The 24,764-nt window shown below is 41.3% G+C and overlaps 1 protein-coding gene across 1 annotated transcript; it reads left to right on the forward strand.

Moving 5' to 3' along the window:
- The first annotated feature begins 3,495 nt into the window (after positions 1-3,495).
- Positions 3,496-24,051, forward strand: kitb (KIT proto-oncogene, receptor tyrosine kinase b). Its single transcript, XM_069665327.1, has 21 exons — positions 3,496-3,550; positions 5,973-6,248; positions 6,339-6,623; positions 8,803-8,942; positions 9,888-10,056; positions 10,385-10,574; positions 10,658-10,773; positions 10,888-11,002; positions 13,839-14,026; positions 14,539-14,645; positions 15,343-15,469; positions 15,943-16,047; positions 17,471-17,581; positions 18,246-18,384; positions 18,484-18,551; positions 18,678-18,769; positions 19,378-19,500; positions 19,921-20,032; positions 20,265-20,364; positions 21,036-21,141; positions 21,798-24,051. The coding sequence occupies exons 1-21, from the start codon at positions 3,496-3,498 to the stop codon at positions 21,939-21,941; spliced, it is 2,868 nt and encodes a 955-aa protein (XP_069521428.1). The 3' UTR covers positions 21,942-24,051.
- Positions 24,052-24,764: the final 713 nt, after the last annotated feature.

The following is a 24,764-nucleotide window of genomic DNA, read 5'->3' on the forward strand; positions in this document are numbered from 1 at the left end:
AGCTAGATACTCTCCAAATGCCGTTTCAGCTCGACTCTAAGGAACGCCCAATCATTTCAATATAAAGAATGAAGCTACAGCCAGCCTCCCTGTTAGCCTAGCATAGCACAAAGAAGGAAAACAGGTTGAACAGTTGTCTGGCTCACTTCAAATGAAACCTATCTAAAGCTTGCTTTATAAACAATCTTGTTTTTTCAATCTGGAAGATAAACTGTAATAAAAAATGACTATTGGCAGTTTTACCGTGAGTTTCTTGAGGGACTATTCATGGCTCTGAGCTGTGAAATTCCTGTGTCGCGATAAAATAGTCCTGCATGTAACCCCCAAAACAGTCCGATTTGTGTAGATTACAAAAATAGATATGTCATCTGTATCAATCTTCCATGTAACTCAACAGGTTTTTTAAAATGTCAATATCTTTCTTAAAGGTTACAAGGGGAATTATTTGAACAGCAATATATCAAAGAGTTACATCAAAATGAAACTTGGGCCTCGTTTTCTTTTTTAGTTTTTTTCTATGGACCTGCCTCTTAGTCCGATCTGTTCAATGGGCAATAATTGATATGTGAAACACCACAATTGAACCATGGATGGACACTTAACAACCACACAGAGTGCGTAAAAAAAAACCTCCGCTGCTCTGACTGTATTAAAGGAGAGGAGAGACAAATGGAAACAGATATCAGGTTTATAATGCCCAGTCAGCAGGCGGACAACAGTGCTGGATTGCTCCGAGCTTCTGGCCAATCATCAAAAGGGAAAACGATGAGGTATTATTTGAGTTGAAATCTGTGTGTCAGTGTGTGTGTGTGTGTGCGTGTGTGTTCCTGTCAGTCTCGTGTGGTTTTGTGCAAACAGACAGAGAAGGTGTACTTATACGTGCCTGCCCGAGGGTGTGAAGTTAGCTACATTTGTAGGTGATTGAGTTAGGGTGTGTGTGTGTGTGCGTCACTAAAAAGAAAGAGGAGAGAGAGGAGAGGGGGGAGAAAGGGGAAGGTGAAATAGAACGAGAGAGAGAGAGAGAGAGAGAGAGAGAGAGAGAGAGGGGAATGATTTTCATTACGTGATCTAATCTAAGTGGCTATTTTTCTTGTATAAAACCTCTGTTGCCCTCTGTGAGCCCGCTGTCCTCATCTGTCTAAAAGCACTGAGTGAGTCATGCTATGGGTCCACACACACACACACACACACACACAAAGTCATAGTGAGTCAGCCAAGATCGGCTATAGACGCTCACCTCAATAATGAATAATGTAAAAGGGAAAGGCATATAAACTACTCAAATGACACGAGGACTCAGTGGACAGTGAGACATATGGATGATCCTGATGGACGCACACACAAACACACACAGTGACTTCATAGAGCATATGGGCAGCTGGCCGATGTGTTAGTGAACAGGTGAATTGTACTTTGACACCTTGAGGTGCGAGGTTCCTTTGTATAATTTAACGCAGGGTCTCCAGCTGGACGGAGAAAAATGATGGGAAATTGGGTCATTCAGAGAAAAGAGTGCAAAGATTGATCTTGTATGTCTGCCTGTTTAACAAGGCTTTGCCTGGCAGCTGGTTAGCTTAGCTTAGCATAACAGCTGGAGTGAAACTGCTAACCTGTCTGAAGATGACAAAATCCACCAACCAGCACATCTAAAGCCCTCTCATTAATAAATACCCACTAATTTGCCATTTTAAAGAGGATAAATGTTTACTTGCTTTGAGTTGCTAGGAAACATGCGGAAAGTTCAAGAAATTATTGCCTCTAACCAAGACACAGTTTAACACGCAAAGTCCCATTAAACAACAAGTTGTCCTTTGTACATTTTTGTGTAGGGCCTCCACAAATACACAGATACAATGTGTTACTTGTTGAGCTTTAGAGGCAGTAGAAGGCAGATTTTATATTCTTTAGTTACGGCTAAGCTAGCTGTTTCCCCTGTTTCAAGCCTTTGTGCTAAGCCAAGCTAATGGCTATATCCTAGCATTTTTCTGACAGATATGTGAATGGTATTAATCATTTCATGAAACCCCTAAAAGTTGAATGAGGCCAACATATGCCAAAATGTTCCTTTGTTGTTGAATTTACAAATACAGACACCAGTGGCCTATCGTTAGCATTCGCTAAGGCTACATGTCCGGATGAAGCCTCTACACCTGAAACCAGATTTTAAAGTCGACCCAGTTTTAAGTGAAAAACAAAACTTTTTGTGCGCCACATATAAAAGCCCTCAAAGGTATCACTGTTGATCTTTTTAAGCACAAGGTTTGTCTGTTAATTCCCTCTCTCAACCCCAGGCTTCTTGATCAACGGGTACGTTTGTGCTCAGATCCGTGGCTCAATGCAAAATAAACCATCTTCAGACACATTTTCCCAGAATTTTTTTAACTGGAAAAAAACTCAAAGTAAAACAAATCAATTACAACGATTTTCTGCAACTTTCTTTGTTGGTTTTGCCTAATTTTCATATTACAATATTTCATATTAATACAAGTATTGAAGGGCTTGAACTAAGGTTAGAAAAGAATCATGTGGAAAAGGGGTGGGAGGGAGCACAAAGATCCCAGTGTTCTGATCTCAGATATATTCCTATATTTGGGATGAATGAATTTATAATGATCTCCTTATAAAATGTGGATTAGTCGGTTATTGGGCTGTGTCATTAGGAAGAATAAACATGGGTATGGTTTTGTTTCAAGCTTTATTTTAAAATCTTCACTTTTAGTAAGAAGGACACTGTGAAAAAGTAGATCTAAACAGTAGTCTAAGAAATGACTGATTGGCTACGAGAATTGTTATATAACTGTTGAGGTGAAGATACTGGGGGGTTTACAATGTTTGGTCTGGCATGCCTCTATTAGTGGGATATAAAGTTGATTAAACCTGGGGGAAAAGGTGAGACATCTATTACGATCACGTTGATCAGAGCTGGGAAATATGAGACTGTAAACTGCATCACAAACTGAATGAGTTTCTGCAGGGAAACTCCAGCCAACTGAGAGCTGTTATCATCACAGCAGGTCACACTGGCCCAGACCAAGAAGTGTGAGGAAAGGCACAGGAAAGATATTGTTTAAATGTAAGTCAGACATCTAATTGAAAAGAACAATAATTCCTTTGTAATTCTGTATTATTCAATTTTGTAGTTTATTTTCTTGCAAAGTCTGCGTAAAGAAGACGACATGGACAGATCTGCCTGTGTTTTTCCCGGTAATAACCGACTCATCACCTTGGCCAGCCTCCAGCCAATGCGGGACAGAAAGGAGTGGCATGGATCCAGCGCTGCACTGTGTCTTTAAGCTCCAGTAAAATCCAGCAAGGAGAGTCGCAGCCTACCGGATCATTGTGTTTGTGCGCTCATTACGGTGAAGGGACCTGCTCTGTGTTTTTGCAGTGAAGAGGATCTGGTATTTTTTGTTTTGTTTTTTTAAAACACAATATGGTTATTTCCACAGTTGACACGCATGGAGTAGAGTAAAAAGGCTTGAAAACCGCCCAATCATGAGATACCACTGGGTTGCCTTTGCCTCACATTTTCTTTTGCTGCCACTTACAGGTAAGAAAAGCGCTCAAACCTTACAGAAGTCATTGAGAGGTTGCTTAAAAATGCTTGTGTGGATTGAGATTTGTCTTTGTTACACGTAAGTTTATTTATGGACCTAATTTCAACCCTTTGCCCCATGATAGTTTCATTAAGTATCGTATTCCGAAGGTAATGCAGCCTGTGCATTTAGTGGACTTTTTAAATTTTGTATATATTGTATTGCCTATATATGATAATCGTGTAGTGGGCTACTTCATGCCTGAAAAACTACTACTGTGGTACAAAAATACATTTCCGTATATTTTATTGCATTTTATTTAACTTCTGTCTGCGGGGTATCTCTAGTTTACGCTAATGTCACTTTGTCCCTTTTGCCCTTAATTGGACTAATTCAGTTGTTAAAAAAACGTTAAAAACGGAATGTTTCATTGCGCATGCTTGCTCGAAGTGCAGCTTCTCTTTCGTATTTTTGTTACTGAGCGTTTAGTTATGGTCCCCACATTGTAGCCTATCTGGACACGTGGTTGACGTTTAGTTAATGTGGCGTTTAACGGTACGGTCATGTCAACCTGTCAGCTCAAGTCTGCCTATCATATCAGCACTCATTTGCATAACTGTGTGCCGAGGTACGTAGAAGATGCCTATGGGCTGCCTTTCCTGGCAGGCAACAGGTGTGTGTGTGTGTGTGTGTGTGTGTGTGTGTGTGTGTGTCTTTTTGTTTCGACCACTATTTGAGGACCATCAATAATTTAACCTACCCAAATAAAAGGAGATTAGGTTGTGTGCCTTAGCCCAGCAGCAGAAGACACAAAGAAGCAACACACACATCTTTTAACAGAAACACACCCAGGAGCACCTTGACATCTGAACATCTCTGACTGCCGTGCGATGAAAGCTCTGTGTTTAGTCATACAACAGCCTCGGGAAACCATTTGCTTGCTCAAATAACACAGCAGCAACTGCAGAACACAGATCTGAAAAGATAGCAGCCGTAAAACATACAAACAGTTGCAGCTCGCAATATGTGAGTCAAAGGAGAGATCATCATTTGCATCTACATGCATCTCCTTCGTGCTGTTTCAGCCCTGACAAGCCTAAAGGCACAACAGTCACATGAAAGTCTTGTTCTTGAAATGGCCCTTATCATGTGGAAATCTGCGGGGGAAAAACACACAAAGAAAGAAAAGAAAATTGTGAGGGGGGTGGCTGTTGAACGGCAGAGAAATGTTAGTTTACTTTACTCATCTTAAGGGTATGGATTTAGGGGCCTTAATGCATGATTACTCAGCGGGTAGACTGCACATAATTATTGATTGTTCAATTGAGCCCTGGCGGTTTGATAGCACTTTGTCTATAGGGGCTCTGTGCCAATCATAACATCCTATTTAACCATCACATAAGGGACTGTACTCTACTTGACTTAATGCTCTACCCCATATGGTATGGAGCTTAAATGAACAGATGATTTATAGTTAGTCCTTTTTAATTCAAAATTACAAAACAGCAATTTTTATGATTACTTTATGACAGCGAAGTGGCTTAACAATAAATGGATTCGTCGACAATTTTCTCAATAGTAATGAAAATGACAGTTGCAACCCTTCTGTGCTGCTTTATGGTCTTTTGAGTATCTGTGTATGCACACTAGTATCCCAGTTATGGTCAGGGTTTTTGAAGTATCCTGGTAATTTATTGTGCATGTAAACAACATATCATGGTTTCAGATTCAGAAACTAATCTCTATTTACAGATCCAGCATAAAAATGCAGAGAGTATAGGTGCAGGACCAGATTTTGGTGTTGAAAGTGTTGTAGTTTTATTTTGTAGTGCGTTAGTAGACTGAGTAGTATTGACCAAACACTTACCAGCGGTTGCATGCACGAAAATAAGTCCATGTGGAAAGCAAAGTTGTCGAATGCAGTCCATTGTAATGCCCAGCTTCCATTGGTGGCCACCTGACGACGATTTTGCATGCAAGTGCAGCTAACAATCTGTTTTTAGATCCTGTCGTTAAACTACAACTACATTCTTGCTTGTCAAGTTGCTAGTCAGACTGTAACAATGCAGAGTGCGGAAAAAGTCCTGGCCAGAAGTCTTTGGTCGTTAACCGCTGGCTACATTAGAATGACACATAATTTGGTCGTGGCTCCAAGAGGCTATATTGTTGTAGTTTGCACAAACCTAGTTGCTCATCTTGATTATTTATACAGTTAAAGAAAGAAAACTGTGAAATTGGATCATGCTCTAAAATAAAATAATAATGAGTGTAAGGCATTCATCTTTCCCGAGCGTGTGATTCATCAAGAAGTTAGTGAAGCAGCAGGTTTTATTGCCATCTGGGCTGGATTTTTACCCAAACTGAACCCTTCACAGGCAACAAAAATAGCATCCAGATCCAGCATACGTCAAGCATACTGTCTGTCCTCTGTTCCAGTGTGGTGCGAGCCAGTCATCTCCCCCGGCGGGCCTCACATAGTGGTTCCCAAGAGGGGGAAGCTGGAACTGCGTTGCCATGACAATGCCACAGCGTCTGGCATCCCGTTCAACCTGAGGTGGCAGAGGGAGAGGGCTCGCAGGCTGGAGGGAGAGGTGGAGGATGGCGGAGTGGCGTACGTTAAGGTGCCAGCAGCGCAGGCCTACCACATGGGTCGTTATGTGTGTATCAACAACAGCACACTGGAACACAGCTCCATCTATGTTTATGTGAAAGGTAGGTTTCAGTGTGGGGAGAGCATGTGGTTGTACATATTTATAACTTCTATTAATCCAAATCCCAAACCCTCTCGCTACATCACCATAGACTCCCAGAATGCCTTTCAGCGCACCATGGTGAACGTCATCCTGGTGCGTGCAGGTGAGAACTGCACCATCCCCTGTCTGGTGACCGACCCTGAGGTCAACCTCTTGGCTTTGGAGACCTGCGATGGGGGACCTTTGCCTTCTGGTATGAGTTACCACAGCAATCTTCAGCGAGGCATCGTCATCAGTAATGCGAGAAAGGAATATGAGGGCTGTTATGTTTGCGTGGGTCAGCTCGGTGGAGTCAAAGTGACATCGAGCCAGTACACTGTGGATGTCAGACTTGGTAAGTGAGGAAGCCAATTTCAATATTATTGCTTCTGAAATTGTAATTAATAGTTAGCTTTCATACCAGCGTTTGATGTTTCTGCCTGAGTCTACTTTTCAGCTTAAAAGTGGCTGTTTGCTCTTAGTTTATGGCTGCTTGGAGGGATAGCTGAGGCATTTGTCTTTGCTTATTGCCTCAGGCAAACATATTCAGATACTTGTGTAAAGGTAAACAGTGAAGTACACAAAATATGCTCTACCAAAAATAATGGGTGGAGCGCTTGTTATCTGAGAATGCTGACAATTCATCCTTACATAACCAAACCAATTCACAAATGGGAATTAGTCTGATTTTGGATTTACTAGGGAGTTATCAACGGGCACAGAACAAGATGCCTCTGGAGCTACAACCAGTCAGAGAACCAAAACATGAGGTAGAACACAAGGCTGCTAGCCTAGGTTGTATTATGATTTATTACACTGCCGTGTTAAATACTTGATTCTGATTGGTTAATTACGGCATTCCAAGGTCTGTTATTTCTCGATAACAGACCTTTGTTATGAAGAACAGACCGTTGCTAGGGATGCGGCTATAATCACAAAATCCGGAGGACTAACTGTAATCATATCAATCCGCCGAAAGAAGTCCCGCAAATTAGACGGCGGCTTGTTTACAGAGAGTGAGACAAGACCTGCTCACCCTGTTGGGCTTACATTCTGCCATAACAGCCTGCTCACTATACATTATCCCTTATAACATACATATTATATGACTTCTAGCGTCATTATACACAGACATTTTGCATTAACTAATAAGGTGGTAAATCCTTCAATTGTTTGTTTGTAGCAAGGACTTTCGTCGGGTTTGTGAAATACTGAAATGGTAGCAGATTCAGAAAGTTCTACATCAGCGGCAGCCATCTTTGTTGTTTACGGAAATGCCCACAAAGCTTGAATGCGTCTCCAGTCCCCAAGCTATTAAAAAGCTAATAAGCAGCAAAAAAATAAAACAGGCAGAGCTGAGGTTGATGGCAATGTCATCAGATTTTTAAACTTGTTTGGTCATACAGCAGTTTTTAGGACAAATTGAAATTGATCCCCATAGTCAGTAGGGACCTTCCACTGGGGACCATAAATATAAGTACAAAACTTCATGGCAAGTAGTTGTTGAGATATGTCAGGTTGACCTAAAGGTTGAATCCGCCTACCGAGAGGCATGAACATTGTCATCGCTAGAGCCACTATCGCTACAAATCGACGTAAGGGAAAATAGAGTCTATTTTCTCTACATACTCTCCATATTACAGATGTGTGTGGGAAGAGAGGTTTATCTCATAACTCTTATTATCAGCTATATAAATAGTAAATGTACCCTAAAAGCATTCGAAGTTTACGTCAGTGGAAAGGGATCATGTTTCTATTTGTCCCTGCAGTGCATCAGCATTTTCAGTCTGGTCTGCAGTGGAAAACGAGACTAAACAGAGACAGGCTGGGAGGAGCTGGGAGGTGTAACGTCCTTGGAGCTGATGGAGAGAAGGAGAGAGAAAAAGAAGACGTGAGGGAGGGCCCAGCAGAGGGATTAGAGTCCCATACTGAACAAAGCTTTCATAACGGTGCATGAAGGCAAGCGTTTAGGGTAAATAGAATTACCGCCGTCTTGGTCAAACACAGCCACTGAATTGACGTCAGCAGGCAGTTAATGTTGGGAGTTAATCATCCGGTTTATACGTCTGCAAGTGTCTGCATATGCAAATACTGCCATTGTGTGAATTGCCTTGTGACTACAAACATGTATTAGTGTGTTTGTCCTTTAATGAAAGGCTGCTAATCAACAAATAAGAGTCACTTACTTGAAAGGGTATTTTACGATAGTGTTCAGCTGAGGTGTTTATTTGTTATGTTTTTAATTACTTAGGGAGGACCACTGTTGTAAACAGGAACAGGAATGATTTACAATGCTAAAGGCTTTATCATACAATAGGATAATGTCAGACTCATAAATAACAGGCTACTTGGAGTGAGCGGTTCAAAGGTCACGACCTGAAGTGACCCAAATATCCTTGTGACTCTAGTTTAAGAGAAAATGCGTATAGGGAGTAAATATAAAAAGAGGCCATGTCATAATTTTCATGTCAATGTAAATGAGCTAATCAGAGATATCACTTATGATAATGATGCCTTTGAATCTCCTGATCTAGTGCCAGAGGTGACTCCAGTGGTCACGCTGTCCCAGAAAGACACAGTCATCCTGAGGAAAGGAGAGCAGTTTCAGATTACCTGCAGCTCCACCAACGTCAACCCAGATTTCAATCTCAAGTGGGATTTCCCTTCAACAGCGGTGAGATTGATGGGAAACTTCCATTTTTGCCTTATTATGGGGGTATTATGCTGTTTCACATTTTAAGACACATATATATAATGTTACAATGTTGGATGTCCAGACTAAACATGGGCGAAGTTTCAAATCTGTAGGTAAAAGCATGTTGGAGTAATCCCCAGGCTTCTCAGCTCAGTCTGCAGGCTGCTGTGAACGCCAGGTTTAACACAGTTTTTTCTACACGTTGCACTTTGCGATGTCACAAAGTGCAGCCTCAGCAGACTTGGCCAATTGGAAGAAAGTGGGCTTGTAGGGGCGGGGTTTCTTAAAGGGACAGAGCTGACGGAGTCGTTTCACACAGAGGCTGTATGAGGGTCTGCGCAGAGCACCAGTGAGAGAAAGATGAGGAGTTGTTTTAACTGTTCATTATGCTAAGCTGCTCCACAGGTATCAAAGAGTAAAATGTGGAGCTTGAAATTAGCATAATATCCCTCCTTTAAAGGAAATGTACCCTTTTCAATGAAAGAAACAGCAAGATACTTAGACTGAAGTTACATTTATTAGGGCTTTATGGCTTATAGGGCCATAGAGAACACACAGTTATATTCTTTAGAGCAATTCAATACATGAAAAGAAGAAAGACTGATTCTAATAGAGAGTTCAGGCTGTGAAAACATACATTTTACAGCTTTAGTTTACTGAAAATATAGTTAAACAGTTAAATGAATAAATAATATGTTGAATATTGTGATTTTTTTAAATCCCCAGAAAATTGTTAAGTGTATTTTTTAAATCCTTACCACAACCCTGGATTTCTTCAGTATTCAAAGTCAAACTGCGATGAAACTATGTACTGGATTTGAAAAACTGAACTACCTGAAGCATGGGACTTTGAAAACAGTGGCTCTGTTTGATGTCACTCCCATAAATATTGCACAATTCACCGTTACCCCTGATGCCCCGCAGCATCCTGATGAATCACTCACCTCACACATCCTGTCTGGCTCCCGGGGTTATCAACGCGCCACCTCACTGTTGATCAAAGCCGTCAACCAGTCAGACTCGGGAACTTACCGCTGCCACGCCCACAACGAGAGAGGCAAAAGCGCTACAACCCTGCAGCTGGATGTCCGCGGTGAGTGTTGATGACTGGTTTATTGGTTTATTGGTTACCTGTGGATTTGTTTGTTCAAACAACTGACAGATCAAACATTAAGATTGAATACACAATGTTTGAGTGAGCACTTTGTCTACCATAAAGTGGACTGACCAGTTTTGGGAAGTGATCTGCTTGTTACAGTTTGTATAAAATCTTAATGTCAGGCCAGGTTTATATCACATGACATGATTTTGGCACGTTTGTTGCACCTTTGAGCCAAAACAAGCAACATATCTGAGTCTAGTGTTTATTGATAATCATCAGTAAAACACTGTTAACTAACTTACTTTGTTTCTGTCTCCAGAGCAGGGCTTCATTACCATGTTAGGAACCCCGAGTCCGGTTCAGGCTTATGTGAAGGAGGGCGAGAGCCTGAGCCTCAGAGTAGAGTTCGATGCCTATCCAGCACCGGGCACCCTGACCTGGTCCTACAACAGCAAAAAGCTCCTCAACACTACGGAGCATGTCATCACCATCCATCGCCGCAAATACAGGTGCAGGGAGTTTAGATTATTTTAATTGTGAGTAAACATGCATGTGCATACAGAGGATTTTAAATGGATGTTTGTTTTATCAGATACATCAGCGAGCTCAGACTGGTCAGGGTCCTCGGCTCAGAGGGCGGGATCTACAAGTTCTCAGCCAATCTCAAGGACGCATCTGTTGAACATTCCTTCCACGTGTACGTCAACAGTAAGTAGCTGTCACAGGGTTTATACTGCTCTGAATAATTAGAACACAATACTCTTGAATTTTCTGGACTGTTGTTAACATTTTTTTAATTCTTCTTTATTTTTTATCTACAAGGTAAGCCGGTTATCGTTGCCCAGGAGGGACCTGTTGATGGACAGGTGAGGTGCATTGCTGCTGGTTACCCCGTTCCGAAGATCAGCTGGTACTTCTGTGAGCTGCCCCACACGAGGTATTCTTAAAATATATTCCACTGCTTTTCTTAAAGAGGGGGCATTATGCTGTTTCACATTTTAAGACATATAATGTTACAATGTTGGATGTTCAGAATAAACGTAGGTGAAGTTTCAAATCTTTAGGTAAAAGTATGTTGGAGTAATCCCCAGGCTTCTCAGCTCAGTCTGCAGGCTGCTGTGAACGCAGACAGTTTTTTCTACACGCTGCACTTTGTGATGTCACGAAGTGCAGCTTCAGCAGGCTTCAGAGAGTTGGCCAATCAGAAGAAAGTGGGCTTGTAGGGGCGGGGTTTCTTAAAGGAGCAGAGCTGACTGAGTGGTTTCAGGCAGAGGCTGTATGAGGGCCTGCACAGAGCACCGGCGTGAGAAAAAAGATGAGCTTTTTTAACTGTTAATTATGCTAAGCTACTCCACAGGTATCACAGAAGCTTGAAATTAAATTTATGTTAACTTAGTTCTTAATTATATTGCGATCAAGACTGGAAAGATGCTGATGCACAGCTACCCTGTCATTGTGAGCTGGATGTAAACCTTGCCATCCAGCAGCAGCTCCGTCCCTTGACTTTCTTTGTCTCTTTAGAAACTGATACCCGGTCTTTAGTCACAAACGAGACGTTAAACCAATTATTACAAACTTGGGACTTTTTGGCTCAGATCAAAAGCTGTAACTGAACAGCAGTGTGTTTTTCTCACAATAATCTCAGACATGACTCATCCTCTGTTGTTTTGTCTGGCAGCTCCTCTGAGAGCAGGAGAAGCTCGTGGGAGCAGAAAAAAAAGTTTGTTAAAAGGATTATATCATCTCATCGTCTCATTAGCATTCAGACTAATCAGCCACCTGCCAGCTACGTCTGTTGGTCAACATCTAAAAAGCCTTTTACGACTTTGGTTTAATTGGCATTTGGTTTTCAGAGATTAAAGAGTGATTTATTGATGAAGTAAATTGATCAGTACAGAAGCTGAGATGGTCTGTGGTTCGAAATAATGTTATTAAATGTTTTATTATCTCAGGATAAAAGGGTGATTATTTCGTAACACTTGGAAAACAACCTCCAGTTTTTGAGAAGAAAGACAACTTTGTGATAATCAGATCAGAGAACTTTTGGGTTTTAGATAATGGATAGATTACTGCAACCACAGCAATTATGGCTTTTATGACAAGCCTTTAAAGGGACTTTTTGCCACGTTTTATGCGGCTGCCCAATCAGTATTTATGGCAGACGATAGATGTAATCAATCCGGGCAGTAATTTCCTCAGTGCCAAACTGAGTAAGAAAGCTGAGTTGCCTGCAGTGCCTGCATGCACCAGGATGCATCGTGCCAAGCAGCCCCAGCCTTGGCCTGGCTCCACCGCATTTCTTAAACAGTTTACTCTGGCTCGAAAAAATATGTGTCAAAATTTCCAGTCAGCCAAAACACTGTAAAATGCATCCTCTGCTCATATTTTTGCACATACTGAAATTGCCTGAGCCATTTTTCGCACCAAAAACCACACGTAGATAGATTTAGGTAAGGCAGAAAAATTTTCCTTTAACAATAACTTAAATTTATTCAGACGGATCAATTAGAAATGTGTAGAAGTATTTAAAGCTCCTGTGGGGAGTTTTTTGCTGGTCATGAAACAGACTGAAATTAATTCTGATGACTCGATATGATCTACAAAAGCAAACCAGACCATCAGCGACAGGATAGATTATTTCTATATAGTTATTTTTAATGCCTGAAACTGCCAGGGGGGTTGGTGTCAGATGAAGCGATTAACTGCACGCTGTCTTTGTTAACTCTTTCCAGGGCAAACCTTTGTAAGTGAGTGATACATATGACTGTTAAAGAAAGTAGGATGAGATTTAAGCATGTACAGGACAAAATCAGCAAAGAGATAAGAGGTACGGCTTTGTCCACAGGGGGCGCCAAAATCAACACAAACCAAAATTTCCTCCCAGCAGCTTTAGGGCCCGATCAGACAGGACGTGTTTTAACGTATTTTTTGTCATTGTTTTCAGGCTTTTTGCGCGCTGCTTTTGCTTTGCAGAGCGCCTCGCTTTTTTCCGCTCTGTGTGCCTCTCGTTTTTGAGGAAACGCTCCGAGCGCCTCGAGTTGAAAAAACTTCAACTCAAAGCAGAAAAGCGCTCGACGTCATGACGTTTTTTCTCATTGTCCAATCGGATGAAAGGAGAGGCGAGCCTTCTGTCAGTTTACAATGTAACAGTTTGGTTAATGACAGCTAATGATTCGGTGGTTGCCTTAACAACAGTAGGAAAAAAAAGCCGCCCACAGCTGCTAAAACGCGTTCTGTCTGATCGGGTGTTTACTTCCACAAAAAAGGCAGTGCGGTGTGCCTCGCGTTTTACAGCCTGCAAAGCGCGTCCTGTCTGATCGGGCCCTTAAGGATGACAAACAACGAAACAACGCTTAACATAAGAAATAGGACAGCTTCCCGCTGGAGGCTAGAGACAGAAGGACAGGATGGCAATGAAATTTGAAAAACAGCATCTGGGTACTTGAGGATTGTGGTCCGATATAGTTAGGCTAGAATTAGTAAATGAAAATTACATGTGAACTGGAGGAAAACAGAAGAGACAGAACAAATAAGATGTGGAAGAACAAAACACAGAATTTCATCAAGAGCAGAATAAGGACAAAATAAAAATATCTTCCTCCATGAATGTTTGCCAAAGCTTTGGAAGATTATTGGTTACCATCTGTCGGGTAGTATAAACATATTGTACTGAAGTCCAGTGTCCCCTTGTTTCTCCTGTAATTTGGTATTGCATCACTCGCTCTGACGTAGAACTGAGAGTGACTGTTGGCCACTTTATAATCTCTCAACAGGTGCTCACACCTGCCCAATGCCACCCACTGGGAGACTCACGAGGAGGCAATGGTGACAGAGTCCGCCTTCGGCAGGAGTGAGGTGGAGAGCCGGCTGAACGTGAGCAAGGAGCACGCGCACTATCACACCCTGGAGTGTGTGGCGAGCACTGAAGGGGAGGAGGCCTACACACTGTTCTCCATCAGCGGTACAACAAAACTTTATCTTTTATATTTCATACCACAAAGATCTAGTATTTCTTTTTTATTATTATTATTTCGGCCTTTATGGAGAGAGACAAGAGAGTGTCGGAAACAGGGGAAGAGGGAATGGGGGATGACATCATCGAGGACTGTAGCCTCTGTACACGGGACGCTCGATTTAACCACTGAGCTAAACTGGTGACCCATATAGCATATCTACACACATAAATGACACTTACACACACACACACACACACACAGACACTGCTGAACCCAGGTGCTTGATAACTGGGTGCAGATTGAATAAGATTAGTGAATGCTGACGATGCAGGGTGGGATTATATGATGTACACTGGCTAATCCGTGTCACATAAACAAACACCACTGCTCCAGCTGTCCTCTGGATGAGGGAGGGGGGGGGGGGTGTTCTTTAGTGTGTGTTTTTGTTCGTTGTTCTACCAGTAAAAGGTTGTGTACACTTCAAATGCTCAACATTATGTCTTATTAATCCCCTCAGAACGCCTCGTCCCCCACAAGCTCTTCACTCCTCTGCTCACGGGCATGGTGGTCACTGGAGTCTTCCTCAGCCTCGTTCTGGTGGTGCTGCTCTATAAATACATGCAGGTAATATCTTTATTATATTAGACATTGCAATATCATTACTTAGTATAATTTAAGTTGAGTAAAAGGAAATCCCTCATAAATCACACAAATCAATGCCCATCAAAGCCATTAATTAGTTTATGGAACACTTCCAGTTCATCTACATCCACTGATGTGCAGCTCGCATCAAAAATAAATAGCTGCAATAGTTTCTGGCAAAAGGCCAACTCTCATTTACTACTGACTCACGCCTCCATCTTGATTATGGTTAAAGTTAGAAGCATCTTTCTGAGATCAGACTAGTTTTTCTCTGGTAAGATATTCAGCAGATATAAGTGGAAGTATGTCTTTTTAATCAATATGAATGTGTCCCTAATGAATGTGAAATGAATCAATCAGCCATTCAGAGCGCACACATGCTGTAGCTAAAGGCCTCTTTGACACTCCGATCATGCCTCGGGCCTTTAACGTAGCGCGCAGTGTGACGCTCTTATTGCACTCAGATGAGTCAGACTCCTTCAGAACTAGTTTATGAATTCGCAGTGGGATCATCAGGGGGAAGTCTAGACTGACAACTTAAGTGCATCGAGTAATCTAAAATTGAAGAGAAGAATAATGACAACACATGTAAGTGAGACAATCATGTAGTCACACATAAACAATACCAGGAAGCTGATCGAACACGACCGTCTCTCTTCCTTTCTCTCCACATGAACAGAAGCCAAAGTTCCAGATCCAGTGGAAGGTGATTGAGAGTATTCATGGCAACAACTACATATATATTGACCCCACCCAGCTGCCGTACGACTCCAAATGGGAGTTTTCTCGACAGAAACTGCGCTTTGGTATGACATTGTTCGTGTGTGTGTAGCTAGAGTATATACTGTATGTAAGAAAACACATCTGCACCCTGATTACACAATGTAGTTTATTTTTACTTCGATGTTTGACTGTCACCGTACAGAGTGATGTTCAGGTTAAATTTGACACGAGAAGGTTGTTTTCAAGCTCATTGCTGAAATATGAACTGAAAACAATTAAAGGCGTGTATGTTTAGATTTTTTTAGGTCATGAGACAGATATTATTGGTGTGTTGGTGCGCATTGTTTTGTTTGTAAATACAGTTTTTAGTCAAAATGCACGTAGCTCTTACACCAGAGAACTCATGAACATAGGGACAACAACACCATTGGACTTATTTCCCCTGATTCTTATTCAACGCAGGTTTTTTTTGATGGGTTAAATTGTGTGTGGTGGGGTACTTAAATGAACTGTCAAACGTTTAAGGTTTTTTGTATGTATGTGTGCATCCCTGAAGGTAAAACCCTGGGCTCTGGGGCTTTTGGAAAGGTGGTGAGGGCCACAGCGTATGGACTCTGCTCTGCAGACACTGTTACAACTGTCGCTGTGAAGATGCTCAAACGTAAGTGTGTGTGATTCTTCCTCTCTCATTTTCTGCATTAGTCACTGAAACCTCTGAAACTACATGAAACTAAAGACAAACATGACATGCCCTCCTGTCATCTTAAAATTGATATTAGGCTTCGTCCAGGGGCGGGTTTCACAAAGATGTTTTAGACCGGTCAATAGTGTTAGGCCAGTCTTCATTCCGCTCATAGGTTAGTCTAATGCAAGTTAGACTGTCCAAAAAAATTAGACACCGTACCCCCAGGCTAATTTAGGTATAAGACTCGTGTTACCATGGTAACAATCAGTGACCAGTGGCACCAAATGTTGAATGTCGTTGATGGTCAGATTAACACTGTTTACTGTTGCTGCAATTTTTTTCCCATGTCCATTTTTTTTGTTGCTACACTCGTTGCTGAATTTTCCAATAAAATGCCCTTAAAACTGTTGAACTCCTCTAAAAGACAAACATTTCTGCTGGGGTGAACGGATTGAGCGGTTAGATGTGGTCGGCCATTTTTTTGTTTTGAAAAAAAGTCTTAATTTACCCAGAATTCAATGCACTATAGTCCTGCTTATGTTAGTCAAAAACTAAACTGCTTTGTGAAGCGGATGAATTCAGACGTCTATCTGAAGTCTGACTATTTGTTTTAGCTAAGTCACAGTCAAAGTCTTTCTTTGTGAAACCGGCCTCCGCAGTGCTTCCTTTTTTCCAACTGAAGCTTTCCTACAGGAACTAAATGTAATCCCCGTTTCTCTGTTTAAAACTGCTGGAAAATTCCAGAGTTCCTGAAAAGGTTCCTGCTCACCTGAAAAGCTGGAAACGTCCTTTACAACACTCTCTTGTTTTCTCTAAAGTGAAGATTAAATTGAGATTTCTAATGAACCGTCTGTTTGCGGCAAGGGCCTAATTTCCATTGAGGATTAGGGGGATTAGCTGCCTTCAATGCATTATTGCATTATTTTGATTAGCAACAGGGTTTTTATGCCTCTTTGGCATCATAAAAGCTGCATTGGGAGCTGTTTGCAGTTAATGAGATGACTACAGACTGGAAAAAAAGTCCCTGAACTCTATTGCATTGTAGGGTTAGAAAAAACCTCCAGCTGTCTCATTTTATAAAAGATTATTCTCCTAAAAAGACTCATCATCAAAGATTATGCAGTAAAAAATATTATTGGCTTCCTTGACTTACATAGATAAAGCAAAAACATGATATTACTTGTTTAGAACCTCAGAGTTAACTGCGATTGAGAGGGGTAGAGTTGGCTTGTTGTTGGAATAACTCTGTGTAATGCATCCGTTTGGACACTGGTGGACAACACATAAAGTGCACTAGCAGTAAATAAGAAGTGATTTCTGATGTAGCCTCTCTCTGCTTGTCTTTGCAATATACGAGACACTGTGAGAGTTTATAAATGTCCTGATGATGTCATTGCAGCCAACGCTCACTCTACGGAGAAGGAAGCGCTGATGTCAGAGCTGAAGGTTCTCAGTTATCTTGGAAACCACGTGAACATTGTGAACCTACTGGGCGCCTGCACTGTCGGAGGTGAGAGGAGCCGCTTATTTACTTTTATTGGGCCTGGACACTGTAAAAGTCTTACATTTGCACATGTTTATCACATTTTTATTGACTGATTCCGTCTTACAGTGATCGTAGAGAAAGGTCGTGTAGACGGTGCAGACATGTTGATTTGCCGACTTGCTGTCAATATTTCCCTCTTATTAAAAATCAGATATTGGACAGTCAGTACCACCTGGCTCCAATATGAGAGCGTGCTGCAGTTGGACTGCTCACAAATCTACAGTGCAGTCAATCAATATTATGTACCTGTCTGGCCCTCAGTATTGATTATAATGCAGCATTTAGATTAGGTTTCCACACAAGCATGCATGCATAGGTTATTAAGCAAGTACTCTAAATACTTACGATTTTCTACTCAGTTTTGAGCATGCAAAATCCTAATTTTGTGATATTGAAGTAAATGTTTTCCTATTTTTCTACACAAAATATTGCTACCAGCTTTTAAACACACATTCTTATAATGTTCTAACAAGACAAATCCCTCTCAGGCTGTCTGAAGCAACATTTCACCATCCTCTCTTCCCTTATTGTCAGGGCTTTGTGTGTCTGCTCCTCTTTCATTGTTATTGGCTGTCATGTGTTTTAAAAACCAGTGAGCGAGGTTTCTTTTGCTTCTGCATCCTGCCAGGCCCAATTTTGGTTATCACAGAGTACTGTTGCTATGGCGACCTCCTCAACTTCCTGCGCAGAAAAAGAGAGTCCTTCCTAAACTCCCAAGTCGGTGATGGTTACTATCGCAACGTCTCGAACCAAGCGGAGCCGCCGAGGTGTGTATGTGTGTGTGTTAAAATACTGACAGCAGCTGCAAAATGGTTGTCGACATTTGATGCTTACGTGTGTGTGTGTGTGTGTGTGTGATCATGCAGCAGAGAGGTGACTGGCACAGGATATGTGACCATGCGTCCGTCTGAGAAAGAAAGGTGTTCCCAAACAGGTAGAAAGCCTCATTCTACATTTCTTATCCTACATTTCAACACACTGAGTGCGCTGCAGCCTGTAGTAAAGAGTGTTTAAAACATTGGTTTTATTCACTAACTCTGACCCTGTCATCTTAATCTAGATGACATAGATGAGCTGTCTCTGGACGCCGAAGATCTCCTCAGCTTTTCCTACCAGGTGGCCAAAGGGATGGAGTACATTACTTCCAAGAATGTAAGGCTTTTACAGACTGTGTGCGTTATTTATAGAGTAGTTACAGCAGAGATTTAAGAGTGCTCCTGCTCGTTTATAAATCATGATTTGGCTTAGGGCCAACATGCGCTGAATTAGTTGCTGATATAGGGCCTCTACAATCACAACGAAACATGAAGCTGAATTTACACAAGATCCCACACTGCAACACAAATAAAACCAGCTGCCTGATGTGATCTTAAGCTCTGATGTTGAAACTGTAAACTGTAAATGAAAACCACCTCGTTCTCCTGGTTCAGCTTCTCTGACCGTTATTTATCCATGAATGTCTAGACTGTAACGGCACTGAAACAGCTTATTCCTTTGACTGTTTGTTCTTTTGCATTTCTTAATTAAATTGATTTAATTTTATTGCCTTTGCCAAGTGTCAGCCGAGTAATATTGCATTTATGCCGTGTGTAAATCACCTCTAATTAGCCTTTTCCCATTTGGTCTGTAACAACACTCGCCTCGCCTCGGCGCGTTTGAATGTGTGTGCTGTGAGTCACCCGCTCGCTGCAGAAGCCGGTTACAATGTCAGTACTCATTTCCGTGTTTGTGTTTGTTTGTGTGTGTGTGTGTGTGTGTAGTGTATCCACAGGGATCTTGCAGCCAGAAACATTCTGCTGACTCACGGCAGGGTGGCGAAGATCTGTGACTTTGGCTTGGCACGAGATATCACCACTGATGCCAGCTACGTGCTCCGGGGCAATGTGAGTGTGTCTGTCACTTATTCTCTCTGACCCTTCGTCTTTTCCATCCCTCCCTCCCTCCCTCCTTCCTCCTCTCTTTCTTTAATACCTCTCACTGTCTCTGAATGGTTCCCTATAAAAAAACAAAGCATAGACTGTTGCAGCTGCTGCAACTTATGAGGATTTTTATTACTTTATCAATTCATCATAAACCATTTTGTTTATAAAATATTTCCTAAAGCACAAACTAACACCTTTCAGATGCTTTTTTCAGCTCTAGAAAAACGTATGCCTGCTCATAGTTTCATCTGTAGGAGCATCACTTGACAACACTATAAAAAAATGTCAAGCTTTTGAAGAGGACATATTGTATGCTTTTAAGAATGAAACAAGTAAACATGGTTCGCACCGTTGTTGTAACTGTTGCTCTCCCTCCCACAGGCTCGTCTGCCAGTCAAGTGGATGTCCCCCGAGAGTATCTTTGACTGCGTCTACACCTTTGAGAGTGACGTGTGGTCCTACGGCATCCTGCTCTGGGAAATCTTCTCTCTGGGTAACATTTCCAGTTAGATCTGCTTCATAACAACTCAGCCATTATGATCAGTTGTTTGAGACCGGGGCCTTATTACAAGCTCTAATGATGCTCCCAACAACAACAGCACTAAGTGAATCAAACATCATTTATTGGGATGTGTGATGCAGCTCCGGACAAAAGCACCGGCATATAAATTCTTGATGACGGAAAATTATAGAAAGCTTGTGAATACTTTGCGTCTGTGTTGCAGGTAACAGCCCGTACCCTGGGATGCAGGTGGGCTCTGCATTTTACAGGATGATTCAAGAGGGTCACAGGATGAACAGGCCGAGGTTTGCTCCCGTCGAGATGTAAGTGTGTGTCAGTTATTTTTCTATAATCAATTATCTGCAGACCACTTTTTTCAATGAATTGATCAGTTGTTTTGTCTATCTGCATCGTTTTTCCAGAGCGCAATTTAATGCTTCACATTATTTTGTTTAACTGGCAGCAAATCTACACATTGGAATCAGCAAACGTTTCGCCCTTTTGCTCTCATATAACCACTCATCTAATCAGTCAACTGACTAACTGTTGCAAGTCTTATTATTACTCATATCTCTTTTATAATGATGGTAAATACACTGTGAAATATTGTATGACTTTTTTTTTTAATCACATATAATAACAGGTAGTTTATACATTGGTTAAAACAACTTCCACAGTGATCCATCTTTTCAGGGTTTTTCTTCTTACAGTATGTTATTAAAGCAAACAAAAACAAAAATAAAATAAAATAATACAACATTGGGTGTTTTTCTATTCACAAAAAAGGTAAATAAAATGCAAGTATGTACACATAGGTGTTTATAACTTACATGAACTGTGAAACAAAAGAAGTGCGTTTTGGGGCAATATATGATTTCCATTTCTTCGTGCGACTTCTCACATCTTTGTTGATTTTTCCCGGCTCTTAATTCGTACTCTGTAGATGTCATCATATTCCCCCTTACTAAAACTAACCCCGGTCTCACCTCTGTAGGTATGACATGATGTTGTCCTGCTGGAACCATGATCCGTTAAAAAGGCCGTCCTTCAGGAAACTGGTGGAGAGGACGGAGCTGCTGCTGTCGGAAAATACCAAGAACGTAAGCATAAAATGTCAAGACATGTTAGTTCCTATTTTTTAAAGAGAATTTTTGCCTTTTTGTGTAGAGAATGACAGGAAATTAATACTCAGGTAAAGTAGAAATACCTAAAGACTCTAGTTAAGTACAGTAATGAAGTATTTGTACACTTCTTACTTCCCCCCCCGGAAATGTAGGATGCAGTTTTGATTTATAGTATAGTTTCCAAACCTTATTTGCTTGTGGCCCCCTAATACAAAGCTGTGAATACTTGTGATTTTATGAATGAACATGTGAGAATTCAGTTGAATTCGGTTGAATTTTTACATTATCAGATTTGCCCTAACAAGACAAAAATCTTTGTCACAAGAAACTATTTTATTATTTAATGACCGGTTAGAAAACTCTCAAGGTCTCTTGAGGAGCTCTGAACCCTGGGGGAGTACTAATCAGTTGGGTATCCTTCAATAGACATCCAATTCCCAACTAAAACAACAGCCTTGGAGGAAAAATGGAAACACTTCAAGAGATGTTTATTTTTCAATAGAAAAATGCATTTTAGCCTACTTTGCATATGACATTGTGATTTAGCTTGTTTTATCTCTCAGGATACTATTAGTGTCAGAAAAGTAGTATCATCAAAACTTCCATAACCACAATTGTGTGGCGTTCTTCAGGTGTACCTGACACTGAGCAACAACCCCGGTCATCCTGAGCAGCAGAGGGCGCCATCACGGAGGCTGAGCTCAGTCTGCAGCACGACAGCACCCACCCAGCCTTTACTGCAGAACACTGTTGATGTCTTCCAAGACTATGTCTGAAACGCACACATGCACACACACACACACACACACGTACATACACACTGCTATGAAATACACAACCCCCCTACCTCCCTGATCATTCGCTCAATTTACCGCACACAATCAAAGAGCCAAATACACCCTGTAAACTACTAACAACACATTCACTCTAACTAACTCTGAGACGCTGGCCTTTCTGCACACACACACACACACACATACACACACACGATAACACAGATACTGTACATAAAGGACCCTGCTCTGGGCTTTCACTATTGGCCTCTATCTAATCTCCCCAAAGGCGTATTGATCTCTGCGGTAGGTATTCCAGGTGCACGTCTATATAAAGCAGACTGCAGCACTAACCGCCCATCAGAAACAACCTCACCCATCAGCAGCAGGAGGAGCTCTGGCTCACATTTAGCCTTAGATTACATCTTAATATGCTTTGGGGAAAACAAGGACTAAAAGCACGAGGTAATACCTGACCTTGGGATGAGGCATAGATACGGAGAGCTCGTGTCGAGATGAGTGGACTGCAAATGTTATTTGTTTTTGTTTTTTGTCAGTTTTATTTTTCTTTCAAAGGACTTTTATGGACTTTTTTGATTGGGAAAAACATTTACACAGCTTTCTTGTCATGATTTAAATGAGAAGATAGATACCAGCTGCACAGCTGTCTGTGTGTTACATGTGAAAAAAAGGCCAACAGCTTTTTAGCTTAGCTGAGCTTAAACACTGGAAATATCGGGAATTAGCTAGATTCTTTGTTTGGTAATATCACTTGAAAATTCATGGAAGTTTTGCCTTCATACATCTATTGTTGTTGTATTTAGAGAAAATATTGTGCATGCATCCATGATCTGGTGCTCTGTTGTCTAAATTAAATCATCCCGTTCAAAAATCCCAAATTTGCCAAAAGACCAAAGGCTCATTTGGCTGACAGCCTGTTTCCCTAAAACCAATCATTCTGAAACCCTCGTAGGCCAAAAAATGAATCAAATTAAACGATGCCTAACTGCTCTGAAAAATACAGTCTCCCTGGAGTGGTTAGTTTCGCGACAGATGGCTCTGTCCATGGTGCTGAAATGGCAGGGATTCGCTCCAATTCCAAAACATGCAACAAAGTCTCTCACTGTCTGCACTTGTGGAGACCCTGATTGGCATAATGCATTCCTAGCTCCTTACCAAAAATCTATCAGAAGCTGGCCATCAGAAGCACCAGGCTGGTTTGGTGGGACGGTCTGAGTCAAGAAGTCCAGGGAAATTTTTCATTACCATTCTGTCTATGACCCTGACTATCACAGCAAGATGCCTACTAATCCAATGGGACATTTTTAAGGATTATTGAGTATTTAAATAATACATGTTTTAGTTTATTTTGAGGGATAACTTGCTGTCAGACAAATAAGCTTTCCATCAAGTCTTTTTTTAGGGTTTTGGGGGAATTCAAGCGAACTGTTGTTGGCTGTACTTCCAATATAATGTTATAAGACATTGGAGCAGTATTTCTCTTCTCATATGACTTTGGCAAGTAAGCATAAAAGCGCATTTCCCAACACATCAAACTTACTTTAAAAATGTGAATAAAATGAGACACAAGGTTAACAAATGCTAAGAGGTTGTCACCACGCCTACCTTCAAACAGGCTTTAAAAGGCCTTGATAAAGAAACTCTCTGATAAGACCCCTGAAGTCTCTTACGATCATGTAACATGAGCCCTAGAAAGGTGGCATGCAAGCGATAACCTCTACTAAAAATTAAAGCCACAAGTTGTGGAAACTCTGGTTCCCACCTGTATGTAGTAGCTTTGAATACTGTGACTTATTAAAGACTGACTGGTGCATTGCTGTATGTGTTTTAGGGTTAGCTTTAGTTTAGTCTCTTCAGTTAAGCCACTGCGGTCAGGCTTTAGGATGGATTGTGTGCTCTTTTTACTTGATTTATGTCCAACTTGTATGCAATGTAAATATATTAGAGATGTGCCTTTAGATTTTTTTTCAAACTACTGAATGTTTTCTGGTTGTGACACAATTAATGCTGCGAGGGCAGCCAGAAGAGAGCTTCTGTATGCTGGTTCTGACGATCACACAGTTTTGATACAGTTGGTTGACTTGTAATAATAAAGAAAGTACCTGTGATGGTAGAAACAACTGGGAAGTGTCTTTTGTCTGTCAACTTCAAACACAACAATCAATGAGTCAATGATTCTTTATGTACATAGCTTAAAATCACACATAAGTTATTTACTTTTAGTAACTTTGTGAACAGTGACCCAATTTAATCCACCACAAGAAAGCGCTTGGCAACAATAGCAAGACAAAACTTACTTTGAACTTCCTTGAAATCTTTGCAGAACCAGACTCATTGGTAGACAGCCATCTGCCCCGACCGGCTGGGCCGAGAAGGTGGGATAGAGTGCGAGGCAGAAAGAGTGAGAGATGGATAGAGACAAGCAAACAGACAGACAGGCAACAACAAACAAACAGCAGATAATAGAGACTTAAGAGAGCAGTGACAAAAGTTTAAGTAAAAACATGTCTATTATTGGCAATAACAACTATATTAAGTTTGACTGATAATAATAATTATAGCAATGGAGTCAAACAGGTCCATGGCAGGAGGCTGTCCGCAACATTGATCCCCAGGAACCTGCAAGACGAGAACTTAGAGAGCCCCTTTCGCACATGAACTTCTAGTTGCAGACAATTTCAGGACATTCGGGAGACTGTAAGTGTTGGGTGGGCTCTCACAGCTCAAAATACTCTGTTCTAAGTGAGGAGGGTTCCATGGACAGGCAGGAGGAGTAGGAGGACTCTTCCGTAATAATGACTAATA

Source organism: Semicossyphus pulcher, unplaced genomic scaffold (assembly GCF_022749685.1).
Source record: "Semicossyphus pulcher isolate SPU_LCO1_2020_fin unplaced genomic scaffold, fSemPul1.0.p SCAF_17, whole genome shotgun sequence".
Lineage (NCBI taxonomy): Eukaryota > Metazoa > Chordata > Actinopteri > Labriformes > Labridae > Semicossyphus > Semicossyphus pulcher.

Bases quoted from the DNA above. Each gene is read 5' to 3' on its own strand.
- kitb (XM_069665327.1), top strand. From the start codon at position 3,496: ATGAGATACCACTGGGTTGCCTTTGCCTCACATTTTCTTTTGCTGCCA. The intron at 14,027-14,538 runs GTACAACAAAAC...TAATCCCCTCAG, and splicing joins CACACTGTTCTCCATCAGCG to AACGCCTCGTCCCCCACAAG. The intron at 15,470-15,942 runs GTATGACATTGT...GCATCCCTGAAG, and splicing joins TCGACAGAAACTGCGCTTTG to GTAAAACCCTGGGCTCTGGG.